Source organism: Tamandua tetradactyla, chromosome 15, assembly GCF_023851605.1.
Source record: "Tamandua tetradactyla isolate mTamTet1 chromosome 15, mTamTet1.pri, whole genome shotgun sequence".
Taxonomy (NCBI): domain Eukaryota; kingdom Metazoa; phylum Chordata; class Mammalia; order Pilosa; family Myrmecophagidae; genus Tamandua; species Tamandua tetradactyla.
In genome coordinates this window covers 15,604,664-15,622,021 of record NC_135341.1, presented here as the reverse complement: position 1 = coordinate 15,622,021, position 17,358 = coordinate 15,604,664, and the positions used below count along the sequence as shown (strand labels likewise).

Genomic DNA, 17,358 nt, shown 5'->3' with positions numbered 1-17,358 from the left:
GGAAACATTAATACTTAAGAGGAGAAGGAGCCTGCTTTGTAAGCTTGGAGCAAAGTAGGTCCACTCAGAAAGTGTAGAGAGCAACCTAAAGAGGAAGAGGGATCAGGGCCTTTTAGAAGAAGGCAATGGTACTAAAGGCTGGGCCACCTGGCGGCTGTCCATTGTTCATGTGCTACTATGAAAGTTGGTGTCAAGTGCTAAATAGAAGGACTATTAGGGGAAGCAATTTCCGTAGGCAATCAGCTCAACTCCTGTTGTGTCCCTACAATGCGCCAGTCTCATTGTCTACACATTGATGATCTCATATAAGGTAAGTATTATCTCTATTTAAGGAATGAGAAAAATAAAACTCAAAGAAGTAAAGTAACTAGCCTACGACTATACAGCTATCAGATTTAGCAACCAAATTTAAACCCAGAGCTGCTTAATCCCAAATTGATGGTTCAAAGGAGGTAGTAGGTTGTACTGGTCAGATAGAATAAAATGCAATAAATGTCATGCTAGCTCTTTTGCATTTGTGTCCAACTCCCAAGAGATTCATTAATAAAAAAAAAAAAATTGATATTTGCAGAGGGATAAAGTCCCAGTGCCCAGGTTATTTGGATGAATCACAAACACAATTGTTTCCTGTTTTTGCACAGCCTCCATAGTGATTGGGAAATGGTGGTGTGAAATGGAGCCTTGCCTGGAGGGAGAAGAATGTAAGACACTACCTGATAATTCGGGATGGATGTGCGCTACGGGCAATAAAATCAAGACCACAAGAGTAAGTTCATTTATTTCTTATGTTTAGTGCATATTACAAACTGTGCTCCTTGTTTTTGTGTTGTACAGACAGCACCCAGGGAAGCTTTGTGTAGGAGTGAAGGAAGCCTTTTCCCTGACAGCAGACATTCTTAGCTATGCAGATCAGTGTCCCTCCATCAACAAGAGGTTAGCAATTGAACTTGACTCTTCCAACACTGAGCAGTTCAGCGTTTCTGTTACTGACTCATAAATAAAGCTAGGGCTCCACAGCCACAGGGAAGAGGTGCAGTGAGGCAATTCTTTGGATAACTCAGCCAACATCTACTGTGTTCAAAATAGATAATAAAATAAGGCCCTTGATAAATTCATCCAGATGGTTTGCTAAAAAGTTCTGCATTTTAGTACAGCTATTTTCCGAAGGTATTTAAAAGGAATTATTTGATGATCTTTTCAGGAAAGGTTTTTGTGAAGTAAATAATCATTCCTTGATTTCTCAGGTTAAATCAGAATGTTTTTCAAAATAAGTAACTAGGGGATACAAGAGTAGTTCAGTGATAGAATTCTCACCTGCCACGCGAGAGACCCAGGTTCAATTCCTGACCCATGCACTTACAAATGAAAAAACATTCAATAAATGGTGCTGCAATAATGGGATAGTCACATGGAAAAAGAAGGAAATGTGACCCCCACCATACAGCATACAAATACATATAGATATATTTAACTACCTATTTAGTGAAACAAACCAGCACTCAGAGTTGGTACGATGATACTGGTGCATGGTAGAGAGGTGCAGTAAGACCAGCCATTAACCCTGGAGATGCTGCATCATAGGAGGGTCTGGGTATACTGAAAGGGGAAGCGCTCCAGTTGTTTAAAACAGCAACAAAATTGAGTCAGTAGGTTAACAACCGGTAAGGTTGTGTGTCTGTGTCTACCACATGAATATCAGCCCTGATATATGTGTGTGTGTGTGTGTGTATTTTAATATATTAGAAACTTTGTTTAAGCAAACTCCACCAGTTATAAATTCTAATATGTGGAATTTTAGTCTACCAAAAGGATGACTCTAATTTAAAAGGGCATCTCAGATTTCAACCTTGTATTATGGGTCTTAACTTGAGTCTTCTTCTCAGCGTTTTCTTTACAATAAATAAAACTGGTTCTAATAGCTTTGTCATGTAGGGAACAACTGTAATGTCACATGATACTGTGAATGAAACAATTTTATTTCATGTATAAAATAAGCAGAGGCCCTTTGTCCATCAAATTTAGTCATCTGCATTGACTACACCAATCAATAAATAGTCATTCCATTTATTTCTGAGCCTTTGAACCACCCCAGCTTGCTAGCATGTTTCTGCATGCTCTCAAGAAGCTTAGTATGGATTATTGTATTTCATTTCAATGAACTACCTCCAGAAGAGAATATTCAGAAATGAGCCCTGTTCGTGCCACTTACCCACGGGAACCATTTTAATTAGCTGGTGGAGCGTGATGTCAGGTTTCTCTTTCATTACATTTCACTTGAAAATGATTTTACCTAATAATGTGAAGATGCCCTTACAAGTTAGTTTGTTTAAACTACTCTGAGTTATGGCTGGTATGACCAGAGTCCAATCATCACGCTTGTTTAAAACATATAGCTGATATATTTTCTGCCAAGTCTCCAGTCCCTATTCCAAATGTTAATTGATTACCCTTTACTGAAGGTGAGCCCTGCTCCAGACTCGAAGCTCAGTAAAGAAAAAATAGCAAAACGACATGGCAAATATTTCATATTTTAAATATGTGAAATTCCAAGAATACCAACTAGTAGACTCTTTGGAAGACAGAATATAAACTTAAAAAGGAAAAGAAAGAGAGAAATAATTAATGCTATTTTTTGCATAAACTTTGTAACCGGCTTTTTTTTTAATTAGACAATTTGTAGATTTACAGAAATATCACGCATAAAATACAGAGTTCCCATATATCATCCTGTTACTAACACCTTGTGTTAATGTAGTATAGTTGCATAGCTTGCTTTTATTTTAATATAAAGTTTATTTTATATATACTCTATGAAGTATATTTGAAAACCTTCATGCACACTGTAAATGTACCTAGACATTTTCTGGCATCAGAGGAGCACTGTGCAGCGAGCCTGGTCACAGTATTAGAGGCTGGAGCACTCTGTTTGCTAGCACCTTGTGTGGGCCGAGTTCAACCCAGACAGTGAAGTGTTCAAGAAAAATGAATAGTTGTGGCAATCAGTTTGGAAAGCAGAGGATGTACTTGTTCTGATGTGTGCATCCATTTCAAGCGAGAAAACAAGACTCTGCAGCCACGTAAGCTGCACGTAAGTAACCTGGAATTCACAAGTCTATCTTTAGAGAAGGAAAAAGAAGACACTGGTGAGAGCTATACATTTCAAACCTTGAGAAGATTCAAACACTGCTACTTACATCCTTTATCTCCCTGTGGTCCCCTGCTTCAAGAAATTCATGATGAAAAGAAGCACTTTTAAACTCAAAGGCAGCAGTTGAGTCCAGATGATACACACTAGGACCTGCCCATCCTCTTGTGACCTGCCAATAGTAGTTCTTAGATTATGCTCTGAAATCATTATTAACTGCTTATTTAAATGTTAGTTTATTTAATTATTTATTATTGATATTAATTAATTTTTATTCATTTTCCTTGTATGCACTATATATTTCCCCATCAGAGTACAAAAATGCCTACATGACTTCAAATGTTGTCTCTAGCAATTTAACTTTTAAAATAGTTTCATTTACAGATGTACTTTAATTATAAGCCATATGTTTTCATTATCCTGTTCTTATGTAAGAGAGGTAATCTCTGGAATTAAAAGAAATACTTCAAGTTCTCCTAATTGAAGTGCAACTAAAAATATAGAGAAGTACCTCTTCTGTACTGATGAGTAAGACTAATTCCAAAAGAACACTCACAACAAAATGAAAAGAAGAAGAAAAGCTGAAGAAATACACCCAAGCTGTTAATGGAAACCAAAGTTCCCTTAACACTGTTAGGAAAAAGTAACTCCATTACAAAGACATTTTCCTATCTAAAAAAACATTTTTCAAACCTTTCCTATTGTACGGGTTACTTCCCCAAAACTCATCATAAGCCATAGTTCTTAGAAGCTTTGAATTGTAGATTTTTAGAACAGAGACTTCAAAGTGTAACCTAATTTAAATTTTTATGGTGTTCATTTTTTAAGAAGGTTGGAGCACAAAAATTCAGTGTTTCATCTAAACAGCCATACAATATGCCAGGATGTGGGCTAGCTTGGGTAACAGGCCATAGTCCAAAGGAAAAGGAAAGCTTGGGAAAATTGGATCTGGGTGGCAATATAACCCACAAAAGGAGGGGGGAAAGAATTTGTGGAATTAGGCAAAGATTTTCCTTCAGAAGATTTGGAAAAAATCTTAAAAGGGAGGAAGTCTCCTGGGTACCATCCTAAAAAGAGGTAATAGTCACCCTTAAGGAGTTTTCCCACACCCAGCCTGAAATAGAATAAAGTTGACCCAAAGCCTCCTGCAGAGAAGCTTGGTACACCTGGGTGACATTTCATGGGCAAATTTTAAGCCTATCCCTGCCTGATCATTGCTTGAATTATTACTTTTAATTTCTCTATTAGTAATTAATATCAGGACTAATAAACCTAAATACTGGAGATCTTTTCCTATGTTTTTAGACACCTATTTCTTTAAACTCACAACTCAAAAAAAATGTAAGTTTGGAAGTTGGGGAGGCTGTATCCCATGTCTTCAGGAACAAATCCATACCCTGTATATTCAGGAACAATGGCTTAATTTAGAAGGATAGAATTCCCCTTAGAGGAAATAAGTTGTTTGACAATATTGTAATGATTCACAGCTAAAATATGAGCATGGGTTGCTTGGGGAAGGAAAAAGTAAAGGGATGAAACAATGAGACAAATGAAGTCACTTGAAAAGAAAAATTACCAGGTTAACATTACAGAACATAATCCGATATAACACTTGGGGAATATCAAACAAGTTTGGAAATCCTTCAAACCAATATGTGGCTGTCTTCCAGACTTGTAAGAAAATAATAGTCATAACAATGTAAAGAAAGGCACTTTCACTCCCTAAAAGGGTGAGTAGACCAGCTTCAGATTGCACTCCTAACTCCTAGAGCCAATTTGTAAAATGGGAGTTTTATGTGACTGGCCCACAAAAATCCACCACAATCACTTATCCACGTTCTCCTGGGTCTGTCTTCCTGATAATGACTGTGATTGAGCATTAAACCACCCATTCTAATCACCCTGATATTTTTTTACATTACTAAAATAGCAAAATGACAGCTTCAACATATTCTGGCTTTTTCTTCACCTCAGATACTACCAGATCTGAAATGTTTTGGGAACCTCATGCCCAGTCCTACTTTTTGCATAGAATGCCTTTTTAAAAAAAGATTTCGTGATTATAGAAAGGAAGAATAAACCAATTTATGCCATCACAGTTGCCCCTTGGTCCAGGCAAACTCATTCACTTCTTTATCCAATAAATTTTTTAAGCCTCCATTATAAAAAGTTATTTTAAAATATGGTCAAGTTAGTATCTTGGGGATGTAACACAGCCCTTATCTTCAGTGGAGTGGTGGCAGGGGGTGTCATTGTGAAGATAAGAGGAAAGCAATTTCAATTCAGTTATATAAGTGTTTCTCTCTCCCTCCTTTTGGTGAAAAAGAAGTCCTTTTGGTGAAACTTATGGCAATACAAAGCCTGCTGGAATGACTGGAATGTAGGAGATCAAAGTTTGGAAGGATCTATTTTATAAGGAGAGTGTAAGAAAATGTGTGGAGATTGTTTAGGCATTCTACCTAGCCCATACAACTTTCAAATGCAAGCTTTTGCTACTGTTCTTGCCTCGATGCTCTAAATGCACTCCCAACTTTTGGACTCAGACATTCAATTTCCAAGACTGTAAAGAAGAATTAAGAGATGATAAAGAAAAACTGCCTAATTTCCAAGAACTCTGGTATAGAGCCTCAACTCTACTAGAATTGTAACTTATGGTCTAAACATGTGGTTCTATGTGCATGGCATCCTATTGAATACTAAACTTTGAGGTCATGTTCAAATGGATTAAGTTGCATCTATAGCTGCAGCATTATGCTTTTGCTCACCCTTGACTACCGTTTTATTGTTTGAGTAGAATAGTTCCTCACCTTGAAAAATCTCCCATATTCCTAAAGATATGTAGTCTCACCTTAGCAGTGACTTTACCTTGTGGTATGCTTCTTACATCTTACAACAAGTTGTACCCCACTTAACAAGACCATGGACTGACCTACTCAGTTCAAATTCTTATCAGATAGACATAGGACTGGCTACTTAATTTGTAGGATCAACTGTAAAATGAAAATGCAGACCCTCTTGTTCAAAAGCAATGAAGAATTTCAAGATGGCAACAGCAAACCATTAAACCAAGCATGGGGCTCTTCTGAGCATGGGGCTCTGTGCAACTGCACAGGTCACACACCCATGAGGCAAACCCTGGGTAGACATTGCTCCAGGAGTCTATCTCCTCAGTTGTGGCAAAATTAACTTAATGCATTGATTAAAATATGGTAGCCTGTCAATATGTTTTGGTTACCATTTGAGAACCCACTACTCCAAATGTTGATTTTGTTTTTTAATTCAGATCACCTGAAAGAAAGAACGTCCTAAAAACTCAAGGCATTATCATTTTCTGCCTACTCATGTTTCTCGGTGCCCTCATTTGGTTCTTTTCTGACTGAAATTTCTTTCTTTCTCTGGTTTCAGATTCATCCAAGGACCTAATGGAAGCATCTGTTGTAGTAGCAAAGAAAGACCAACCCTACGGAAAATACTACATTTTAAGAATTTGAAGCATCTTACACATTTACGAGCCAAATGGATTTCTTATTTCACCTTGATTGATTACAAGATGATCACAGTGCTATTACTGTGTGTAATGAAATATCCTCTAGTGAGAAGACTTGGGGTTTTTGACAACACCATGGAAAGTGGGTTTAAAATAAAGGTTTTCTCAGTGGAATTTTTTGGGATTATAAAGAACGATCAACTGTCTCCTAATTTGGATCTAAAGTTACTTTGTACCATTTTAAATATATGTATATATAATATTTTGAAATATTATATATTCTCTTCAAGAAATGAACAGTACCACAGTTTGAGGCGGCTGGTGTACCTTCTTGAGTTTTGGGGTTGTTGGGTTTTTTTTGTCATTTGTTTTTCTATCTGCAAGGAAGATGTGCCCTTTTGGGAATTCAACATGGCACTCACGCTGGAAGGCCAGCTACATGTGGACTCCTGGAATTTGAGGCTTCATGACAATACTGAATCAAGAGCTTCCTTCTGTTTCTACTTGATGGCCCAAGGAAGCACATCATCCTGTTTTATTGCTTTCTACCCTGTGCAATATTAGCATGCAAGCTTGGCTTACATAACCATACTTTATATTTAATTGATATATAATAATGACCATTCTAACCTCTTCCAGGAAAATATTTTTAGAACTACTAGCTTTTCCACAGAAAAGAAAGCAAGGATTCTTGAGGAAGCTGCTCCATCAAGCAATTACGACTCTGGCAGAGTTGGGGTAGAATATGGGTCCCTTTATTTATAAGTCCTGTAAATACAATGTCTTAAGGCTTTGTATAGCTGTCCTAGACGACCGAAATGTCCTCTGATTAAATCCTAAGTCTGGCATCATTAACTGCATAGTGCTGTTGCAAGAAGTCTTACCATGGCATCTCTTTCTATGTTTGATTTACTTTTTCCAAAAGTATTCAGATCTCTTCTGAGATAGAAAAGCTATGAAAGGAATTAGGTTTCAGAATAATCTATGTGACCAAATGTTGGACAGCCCTATTAAAGTGGTAAATAACTTCTTTTTTAAACCCACTTGTCCTCTTGTCATTTATTGTTACTGAATCAGCTTTAATCAAATCCAGACTACACCCAATTTAGGGACTTGTAGTCAGACAATACCTCTTCCACAAAGCCTTTGCTTCCTCCATGGCCATTATCTCCAATCCTAATATTTTGAAAATCAGAAATTCATTACCATAGCTGCAGTGTCCTCTGTCAGTCAGTAAGATGAAATGTGAACTATCAAATCCCATGATTGGGTTTCCACAGTGGTCATTCAGATGATACACATATATTATTGCCCATCTTTCCTTTTTGAGAATTACTCAAGTGATGCCTATAAGAATGAAATAGGTACTTAGGTTCTTATATCCTGGGGATAGCATATTAGTGCTCTACATCCCTATCATGTTGTATTGCTGTTTTTCTGCAAAATTGTTTCTCTAGAATGGTATCATTGAGATTCCTTTCAGACCAGCAGCACAATGGGACTCTTGTCTGGACTTATCACTCAGGTGATATTCAGAGGCTCTTTCACATCTACCAAAACAGTCTCAAGTCTGATCAAATATGTAGACACTAACTAGAGGGGTTGATTCTGCATCCTGAAGGCCTATAATATCATCCAGAGGTGGAAATCAAATCCTCATTGCAAAATCCAGGCTTCCCAAAGACATTCACAAATATTTTCCCGCAAGTAGCATACAGTTCATACCAGCAAATCAGAATCTCATTAACCTACCACCCAGATCCATGTACCCACTAATATATTAGGAATTGCCTTTCATCTGTAAACTTAAGAGAAAACCCTGAAATCACAAACCCAAAGAACTATCTATAACAGCACATCCCAAAATGTGGAAGAAAAAATTTATAATCAATTATAGAAAATAATTGAACAAAAGAAATCAAAAGTATTTTCTGAGGTAATTCTCCAAGTTTTCTACCAGAAGACTGTGAATCTTTAAGAAAAAGACTAAGAAGGGAGGGCGGGAGGAGGTACTAAAATGTCGGGTTAATGATTGGAGAGAGTACAGACCCTGCAAGACTGCAGATCCTGCTTGATGAGAAACTACAAGAGAATATTAAATTAGGATATGATCATCACATTGTCATATCTTCAGTTTTTCAAAAGAACTCAAAATCTGGATTTTTACTTAAAATTTCCTAGCATTCCTAAAGTGAGATGAACTAATTCCATTTTAAAATGCTGCAAGCACTGTTATTGTCCCAATTTTCTTGACTATGTGGACTTTTTTTTTAAAAAAATGAGATTTGTGTTCTCTGGAACACCCTTTTTAAAATGTTGGTTCTGAAAGAAAATCCAATGAGAAAAAAGAAGTTATTTTTTTGTAAAAACTCACCCAGTCAGGAGCTTTTATAATTTACAATATGTGAAGCTCATGGCTTTTCCTATCCTGTACCTAGAGCCTCTGAGTCAATGAAAGGACTAGTGTAGATGCCCACATCTGTTAATCCATTTCCCATTGGTCAATTCATGCAAATTGTGTCCCTTCAAAAGACCTGGAGAAAATAGCAGGGGAAAAAAGACCACGTCAGAATCAGGTAACAATCCAACAAGACTGTGCAAATATTTGTAAATGTCGTCAAACTCAATTTGAATTTATCCAAGTCCTTTACTCAAATGTGTGAATCATCAAGTTTTGTTTAAATTTAACTTGCGCCAGTTTGGGGAATTCAGTAGCTACCATCTGCCTATTGATTCTGAACATTTATCGTGTAAAAACTTGTATCACAAATTTCTGGTATTTCTGGTAATAAAGGCTCAGTGTGGTATGACTAATATTGATTTTGAGCTTGTACATCAAGGATAATGGATTATGCTTTGTTATTGGAGCAAAGGCAAAAGATTTTATTTGGAGTCCTTCTCTAGGTAATTGGGGAAATATAGCTTATTTCATAAGACAAAGATTTTCAGAGTCGGTTAAATTCATTTGTGGACATTTTATGTAATTAGATTATCTATTAATGGACTCTGAGAGCATAATGAGAAGTTTACTACTTGGCTTTTTTCCATTACAGAATGGTACAGAATGTTTTCCACAACACACAATTCGACATCTTTCTTTATCTCCTTGAATGTAACTTTCATAATGCAATATAAAGTGATTTTATAGTGCAGAACATTATGCCACCTTACCATTGTCACTTGAAGGACATAACAATTGTTTATATGAGGAGATCCATCGCATTCCTCACCTGCATGAGATATGTGGACCTTCCTAGAAGGTTAAATATCGTGTTCACAATATGAGTTTCTCTTTTAATTAAGCTTGGCAATCCCATTTCAAAAAGCTATTAGAGTTCCTCTGCAAAGAAGTATATCATGTCTATTTCGTAACGTTTTCTACTCTCTAAATACAAGTTCTAGTGTTTTACAAAGTCTAGGGCTCAAGCCACCTCTAGCTAGTTTATAATTACAAGAAAACACGAAGATAAAAATCACTACAAAGGAATGTGGTTACTTGGGACTAATGGCAGCAGTGATGAAATCTGATTTCTTAGAACCCACAATGCAAAAGTGATGAAACAGAATCATGTTCACACTTCAGTGTAAACTAAAGAGGAAGCCATTCTTATATAAACATATTTCAAAATATTCCCTGCTAGTAAAGATTTAGGCATTTTTAGGATGAATAGATCAGGATTTTTTTTTCCTTTTAAAGGATCTCAGGGACAGATTATTGGATGTGATGGCATGCTCTCATCACTGGTCCATGAGTGAGTGTTCTCATTGACTTCTTTATTTACTTAAGTATTTCATTTCATTTTTCAAAAAAAATTTTCATTCATTTATTTCAGTAGCTTGTTATGTTATTTGAAAAATAATAACGGATCACAAAACATGAAAACCAGGGCCCTAGCTATCACCAACTACACCTGATCAGGCGACATTTGTCCAGTCCTGATTCCTACCTGTGCAGACAGGCTATAACCCAAGAGTAGACTCACGACCATGTGAGAAGACACTGAGACCAGGCTTATCATGATTCAGGGGTTCTCAACCATTAGGACATAGCATATGAGTATATGGCTATACATTGTGGGGTAGGGTGACGGTGGCTTCTTACTATTAATAAAATCCTCAAATGAAATTTTCTTACCATTAATAAAATCTTCAAATGATATTTTTAAGGAATTATAATTCATTCAATGGTAGTTCTAAGACAGGGACAAAAAGATATATATGCCTATAGGGGTTAGCCAGGTGTCACGAGTTAGTAAGCAAGGCCCCCGTTAGTGTCTAAGCATTCAGGCATGAGGGTAGAGACCCTGGCACACTGCAGTCAGCATATGGTCCCAACATACATGCAGCAATAGGGAACTCATGGGACCAGATCTTCTGATAATTTAAAAGGAATCCAGCAATTCAGATGTTTATGTGAATCTCCAATTTTTACGTTTGTAAAACCCACTGAAATTTTAATAATAGAGAAGGCTAACAATCCTTTTCCACCTATGAGACATCAGTTTGCATTATCTGGTCAAAGTGACATTATTCACAGGTATTTGCATTCTTATATGCATCCTCTGGTGGTAGATAAAGCAGTGGAGGTATAGATAGTTTACAGTCAACTGCACATAACCTGCAGCCTATTTTAACTGTGCCACTGAGGATACCATGGGTACAACAATGGACATTTGTCTTTTATTTTTACATGCCAAAATTACAAAAAAAAAAAAGGCTAACCACTGTACCAAAACAGAGGAAATGGGTTCAATTTCCATAGTTGCCAAACTTGGGGTAACCAAGCTAGTGTGAGAGCAAATTTGGGCACTGGAAGGGAGCAGCACAGGTTGGAAGATCCCACTAAGTGGTGCTAGAACACTTGAGAAGCATGTACATTTGGCCAAAAGAATGCTGGGTGGTGGTTGCCCAGTAAGAATGGCATCCCTCTCTGCTCCTATGTTCCTCACATACCTCCACCCACCTGGTGTTGGGTTGTGACCCTCCCGCTCCTGAAAGGTTGCCTTTCACAGTCATAATTGGGCCCCATGTGAAGTCTTGATTTGCTTGGTCCCTGATCTGAATCCTCCTCAAGATGACCAGAATGGGAAGCCCTCAAGGTTTCTCACTGACCCTCACATTCTTACCACTACCTCATTCACATCACATTTCCTCCTCTCTTTCCCCTTCCACATCACAGGCCTAAAAAGCATGATGTGTTAAAAAAAAATAAAATAAAAAAGCCCCAGAACTGTAAACCAAAAGAGCCCCCATAGGGTTCAAGTCCTTACTCTCCACTTACAACCTAGGAAAAATTTGAAACTCTCTTAGTTTTCATGTCTGTAAAATGGAGGTCATTATACAAACATCAAAGGTTTTGGAAGGACCAGGAAATAGAGAAACTGGAGTGTTTCACAAAATGTAAAACAGTAGGTAAGCGATGTTTATTCTCAGATGACTGTTATTGTGTAGCAGTTCCCTGTATTTGTGTTAGTCCACACAAGGCAAAAAGAAACAAACAAACAAAAATTTGCCAAAAATAGCCAAATATTATTTCACGTTCTTCCCAGAAAGCTAGGAACTACGCAGACCCTTGCTCAATAGTATAGAATTCCCCAATTGTTAACACCAGTGTTTTTAAACCCATGAAAAATGTCAACGTAGCTCCATTTGAGGAATGCCATTGACACAAGCTAGAAATTGTGTGCTAGAAGATCCTCCCTGCTGGTGTCCAGAATGTTTATCCAGAACTTGAATACCTAATGGCCTGAGCCATCTGGTGTTTGAGGTAATCATCAGCAACAACATGCAACTGCGAGGCCAAACCACTCTTTCCCCACACTCAGCAATCCTGTCATTCAAGCAAATAGTACAAGCAATTTCACATGCAGTTGTTACTGTAGAGGTGTGGCATCTCATGCTCTATCTTACACTCATCTTATTGGTAAAAACTGCTCAGAAATCCAGAATAGACGCAGCATTTTATTCATTCATTCACTCTTTCCTTCAGTAAACAAACATCTGTTGAGTCCTTAGTATGGGCCAGGCACAGTACTAGAAACTGGGAGTGACTGCAGATCCTGCATTATTCTAGGGGAAACGACCAAAACAAAAGTGAGCAAATAATTATCAATCATGATAAAAGAAATTCAAAAAGAGCCAAGAGAGTAAATAATGGGCAGGAAACACAAACTTTAGGTAGGACAGGCAGGGATGATCCCTCAGAGGTGGTAGGCTTTATGCTGAGAAGTGGGAGATGATCAGGAAACTGCCAGGCAGAGAACCGGGGGGCAAGTGAAAGTGAGGGAGTGGGAAAGGCAGATGGATGGATCAGCATGCGCCAAGGAAGACCTCAATATATTAGCAGAACTAGGAGAAAGTCCCTGTCAGTTTGATGCCAAAGCTGGGTGATTGAAAGCAAAACCATATGAGATAGAAGTAAACTTGGTATCAGCTCATGGGGCCTTGCAGAACATGAGAAAGAGCTCTGGTTTTATCTGAATAGGAGCAGAAATCCATCAAAAAAAGTTTTCCAGGAGGAAGTGATGCAATCTCATTCATGCTTAGAGCAGACATCATACCCTCTCATTATTCCCATACTTGTGCAGGGCAGACCAAACGTGCCGTAGAACTAAGAGTACAACCACCAGCCATTGACAGACAGACTTGGTGTATAAATTTCTCAGCTTCCTTGCTCCTAGTTGGGACACCTGTGACCATGTTCTAGCTCAGGGCTGCCCAGTAGAACTCTCTTCAAGCTGAATGTATTCTATATCTAAGCTGTCCTACAAGGTAGGCACTGAGCACTCACAATGTAACAACTGTGACTTAGGCACTTAGTTTTGCTTTAATGTTAATTAATTTAAAATTAAATTTAGACAGCCACATGTGGATAACAGCTACCCATACTAGATAGCACAGTTCTATTCAGTCTTTCAGAAGTCCAAAGTGGGATTGAGTCCTACTTGCCAAAAGCCATAGCCCACTCACAAACACATACTTTATTGGCTTCCTTCCATTTCCCATCCTATGTCCCCACTTTCTTATCAGTGCTTCCTGAGTTTGCCTCTTAAAAAAACTACTTATACTGAAATCCTCACTTTAGGAGCTTTCTTTGGAATGACTCAATCTGAGACAATGTTTTAAGACCACCACTCTGTTTCTGTTCCAAGATGGAGGTGAGATTGGAAGGGCACACGAGAGGAACTAAGAAGATTTTGATAGTTAAATATTTAGTAAGCAGGGCAGTGTGATGGTGGCTCAGTGGCAGAGTTCTTGCCTACCATGCTGGAGCCCCAGGTTTGATTCCTGGTGCCTGCCCATGCAAATAAATAAATAAATAAATGAAATATTTAGTAAGCATACATGGAGCACTTAGCTTGTTGGAACATAAGGACAGTGCAGTGAATAATGCTATTTCTTTCATGAAGGAACTCACAGCTTAGTTTCCCGTCCCAGCTCCATCAGTGAATTGCCATTCAATGGAACCAATCCCCCAGGCCATCTTGATGCAACAAGTTAAAGCTGTGCTGTATTTTAGAGGTGGGTCATTGCCCAGAAAGTTTAATTCCGAAGACCTAGACTCATTGTTAGTGGACAAAGCACAAAGTTAAACTGTCAATCAGGTTTCAGATATGTCTCCTATCCTAACATTTTCTATTACCAAATGTTCAAATAAGCTTGGCATTTTAGAAAACGCACTGAATTGAAAGAACCCTACTTTAAGGAGTCACTTAAATTTCTTGCAGGATGAGAGTGGGGATCTCAGTAATGGTATTTGGTACAAGCAACAGCAAATGATAAACATGGGGGGTGGGGGAAATGGTAAACTACCCAAAGAACCAGTTCAGAATTTTGGAAGACATAGACAAAGGGCTTATCAAAGGCAAAAAAGTTGGTAAAGACTATATAGAAGAGTAACAGAGACCTTTAAGAAAAAAGTTAGGAAGGTTAAATTCCCCCAGTGACTTACGGCCTTCCAGAAGTGCTAAAGGCAACATAAAAGTCTTTTTGTACCTGTGTTCAAATCAAGAAAAACAAGGAAAGGATTTTGTACCTATGTTCAAATTGGGAAAAAACAAGGAAAAGATAAACCTAGTGCCTGAAGCCAATGATGTACAGGTGATAGATAATTCAGATTTTTCTCAAGCAACTATATTGTTTCTGTTTTCTATGTCAAAAAAAAAAAATGATCTTCAGCCTAAAATGGCTGGAAGGACTATCGGAAGAGAGCAATAAAACCCAGGTTGGAGCAAAAGATTTATGAGAGATTATCTAGTACCCCTCAATGGTAGAGCCCTGGATGTAGTGTTGTACAGGGCAGAGAGCAGGCACCTGATTTGTAGCTCTTGCTGGTATCTGAGCTATGACTTCTCCAACTGTGGCCTATCTCAGGCTACCAATGTGGAGTATGTTAGAGACACTCATACTGGTTCTCAAAACCAGTGACAGCTGGGCCTCAGTACATCACTCTCTGGGTTATAGGAATGACATATCTAGTATGGCTGAAAAACACTCACAATAAATTGCCACACCAGTGCCAGAGCATTTTGACAGATCTTGAAAAGGTACCAAAAATCTGTATTTGGTTAAGTATAGTTACAATTGTTAAAAAGAAATAGTTTCAGTGAGCCTGAAGTTTATCCAGGCAAGATTATAGAGGAGATTTTTAAAGGAATTTTTGTGAATAATCAGGGAAATGATAATCACCAGGGGTCAGCCTGGGTTCACTGAGAAAAAGTCACCAAACCCCTTTTTCATTGACCTTGCTTTTTTTATCTAAAAAAAATATTTTTTATTTTATTTTAATATGGTTATGAGTCCACATAATTTTGCACTAACATTTAGTCTTCTCCATAATAGATCAGGGTCAAACACATCTTCCTGGTAAAGGGTCAGTCAGATAGTCAATATTTTAGGCTTTCCAATAGCTCTCTGCTGAAACAACGTAAGTGCTTTGTGTGCAAAAACAGCCACAGTCAATATAAAAACAAGAAGCTGTGTTCCAATAAAATTCAGTTACAAAAACAGGTGGCAGGCTGGATTTGGCTTACAGGCCATGGTTTGCCAATTCCTGCTCTAGACCCAATATACCCATCAATTCTTAAAAATATTTTAGATGACATCAATTCTTAAAAATAATTGAGAGACAGAATCCCAGCTTCTGTACACCATATCCTATATGATGTTTTATTATCAAATGTATGAAAGAGAACTTTACCATGACATACAAACCAATTTTGCAAATGACCGAAAATCAAAACAATCACTGACTACCTTGCATGGTTGAATCAAGTTCAAGAAACTAGTCGGGTAGAGAACAGCAGTTATGATGGTGAGAAGCAACTGAAGGACACAGGGATGTTTAGATTTATGGACAAAGAATAAGTAGGATCAGGAATGAAAGCTGCATTTAACTATTTGAAGGTCGGTATTTTAGAAAAAGGCTTAAATTAGTATCTAAAGAAGGCATGAAATTTATAGCTAAATAAGACAGAATTATCCACCTGACTTTCTCCAGGAGGTAGTGTTATTGGTGATAGTCATGCACAGACCAGAAGATGTCTTACAAGGGGTGCTTTAAGATTCATGGCCAAGGAATCCTGAGCTTTTCAGATTTTCTGATTCTCTGAGCCTATTTCTCATCACTATAACGAAAAGTTGAATTAGAGATACTCTTTAAAGCCAGATTCTTATGACACCACAAATTCCCACATTCCGAAGAGGAATTCAAAGTGCCCTACATCCAGGCTGCTTGATTCAGATATGTAGGTGTCCTTAACTACCCCCAAAGCTCGGCTCACCAGCAAAAACATAGGTCCCTCTTCTCATTTCCAAAGGCACCTACCCTTCAGAGTAAGTCTGCTAAGCCTGAAGCAAGTCAGCCCCCTGTCTAATCAGCCAGTGAAAGCAACAGTGGAATGATGATAGAAATAACTTGGATTCATAATAATTTTATGCTAAACCAACAGCCGTTTTTTTATGAAGACAAGCAACGAAGACTTCAGGAGAGTTCGGGCAGATGCCACCACAACTGCAGGCATGAGCAGGAGAGATTTTGGTAACAGAAGCAGGCCAAAAGCAAAAAGGTCAAAAACAAACTGACCAACATGACAAGTTGGTTGAAAGAACAAATTGGCTCAAAAATGTAAAATCAACCAAGTTACTGAATATTTTAGCCTAGGATGTTTCCACTACCTTTACAAACCATGGTTTGTCAGACTATAATTATATACTAGAGTAAAAAGGCTCTAATTATATACTAGAGTAAAAAGGCAATAACATATATAGTGGTGGGATGGTCAATTAAGGAAAATGTGTTTAGATAAAAATCTCTTGACTCTATATCGCCTTCCAGTTTTAGCAGGCTGCTTACAATCTCACCACTCTTTTTAAGCATGCCTACATAAAAGGCCATCAAATACTGCTTTAGCCCCGTTGCAAGTGTTGTCTTTCTTATGTTGGAATAAGGTATTAAATGGGAAGAGTCAGGACTAATTCAGAGGTGCAATGTTCATTGTTAATTAATTCATCATAGTGTCACATTTACCCAGAGCCCAACAGCAAAATACCTGAAAAGGTTGAACATTGTCTACGAGCATACAAATGCCACCAAAGAGACGTGAGACTTGTGGGAGAGAGAGATTACTCTGCAAAACAATCTCACTTCAGTCTGGCCCTAATGTGGAAATTGACACTTCTTTCTGATAACAAATATTGTTTTTTCACTTACTGTACTTTATTTTTA

General features: G+C 37.8%; 1 protein-coding gene across 3 annotated transcripts in view; it reads left to right on the top strand.

Annotated features, from left to right (window-relative positions):
- TAFA1 (TAFA chemokine like family member 1) overlaps positions 1-8,603 on the top strand; it is a 581,723-nt gene extending 573,120 nt beyond the window's left edge. For all 3 annotated transcript variants that reach the window (XM_077130364.1, XM_077130365.1, XM_077130363.1), the window contains exons 4-5: positions 642-766; positions 6,551-8,603. In XM_077130364.1, the coding sequence (XP_076986479.1) occupies positions 642-766; positions 6,551-6,568 (143 nt within the window). In that variant the 3' untranslated portion in view covers positions 6,569-8,603. The remainder of the gene's footprint in view (positions 1-641; positions 767-6,550) is intronic.
- Positions 8,604-17,358: the final 8,755 nt, after the last annotated feature.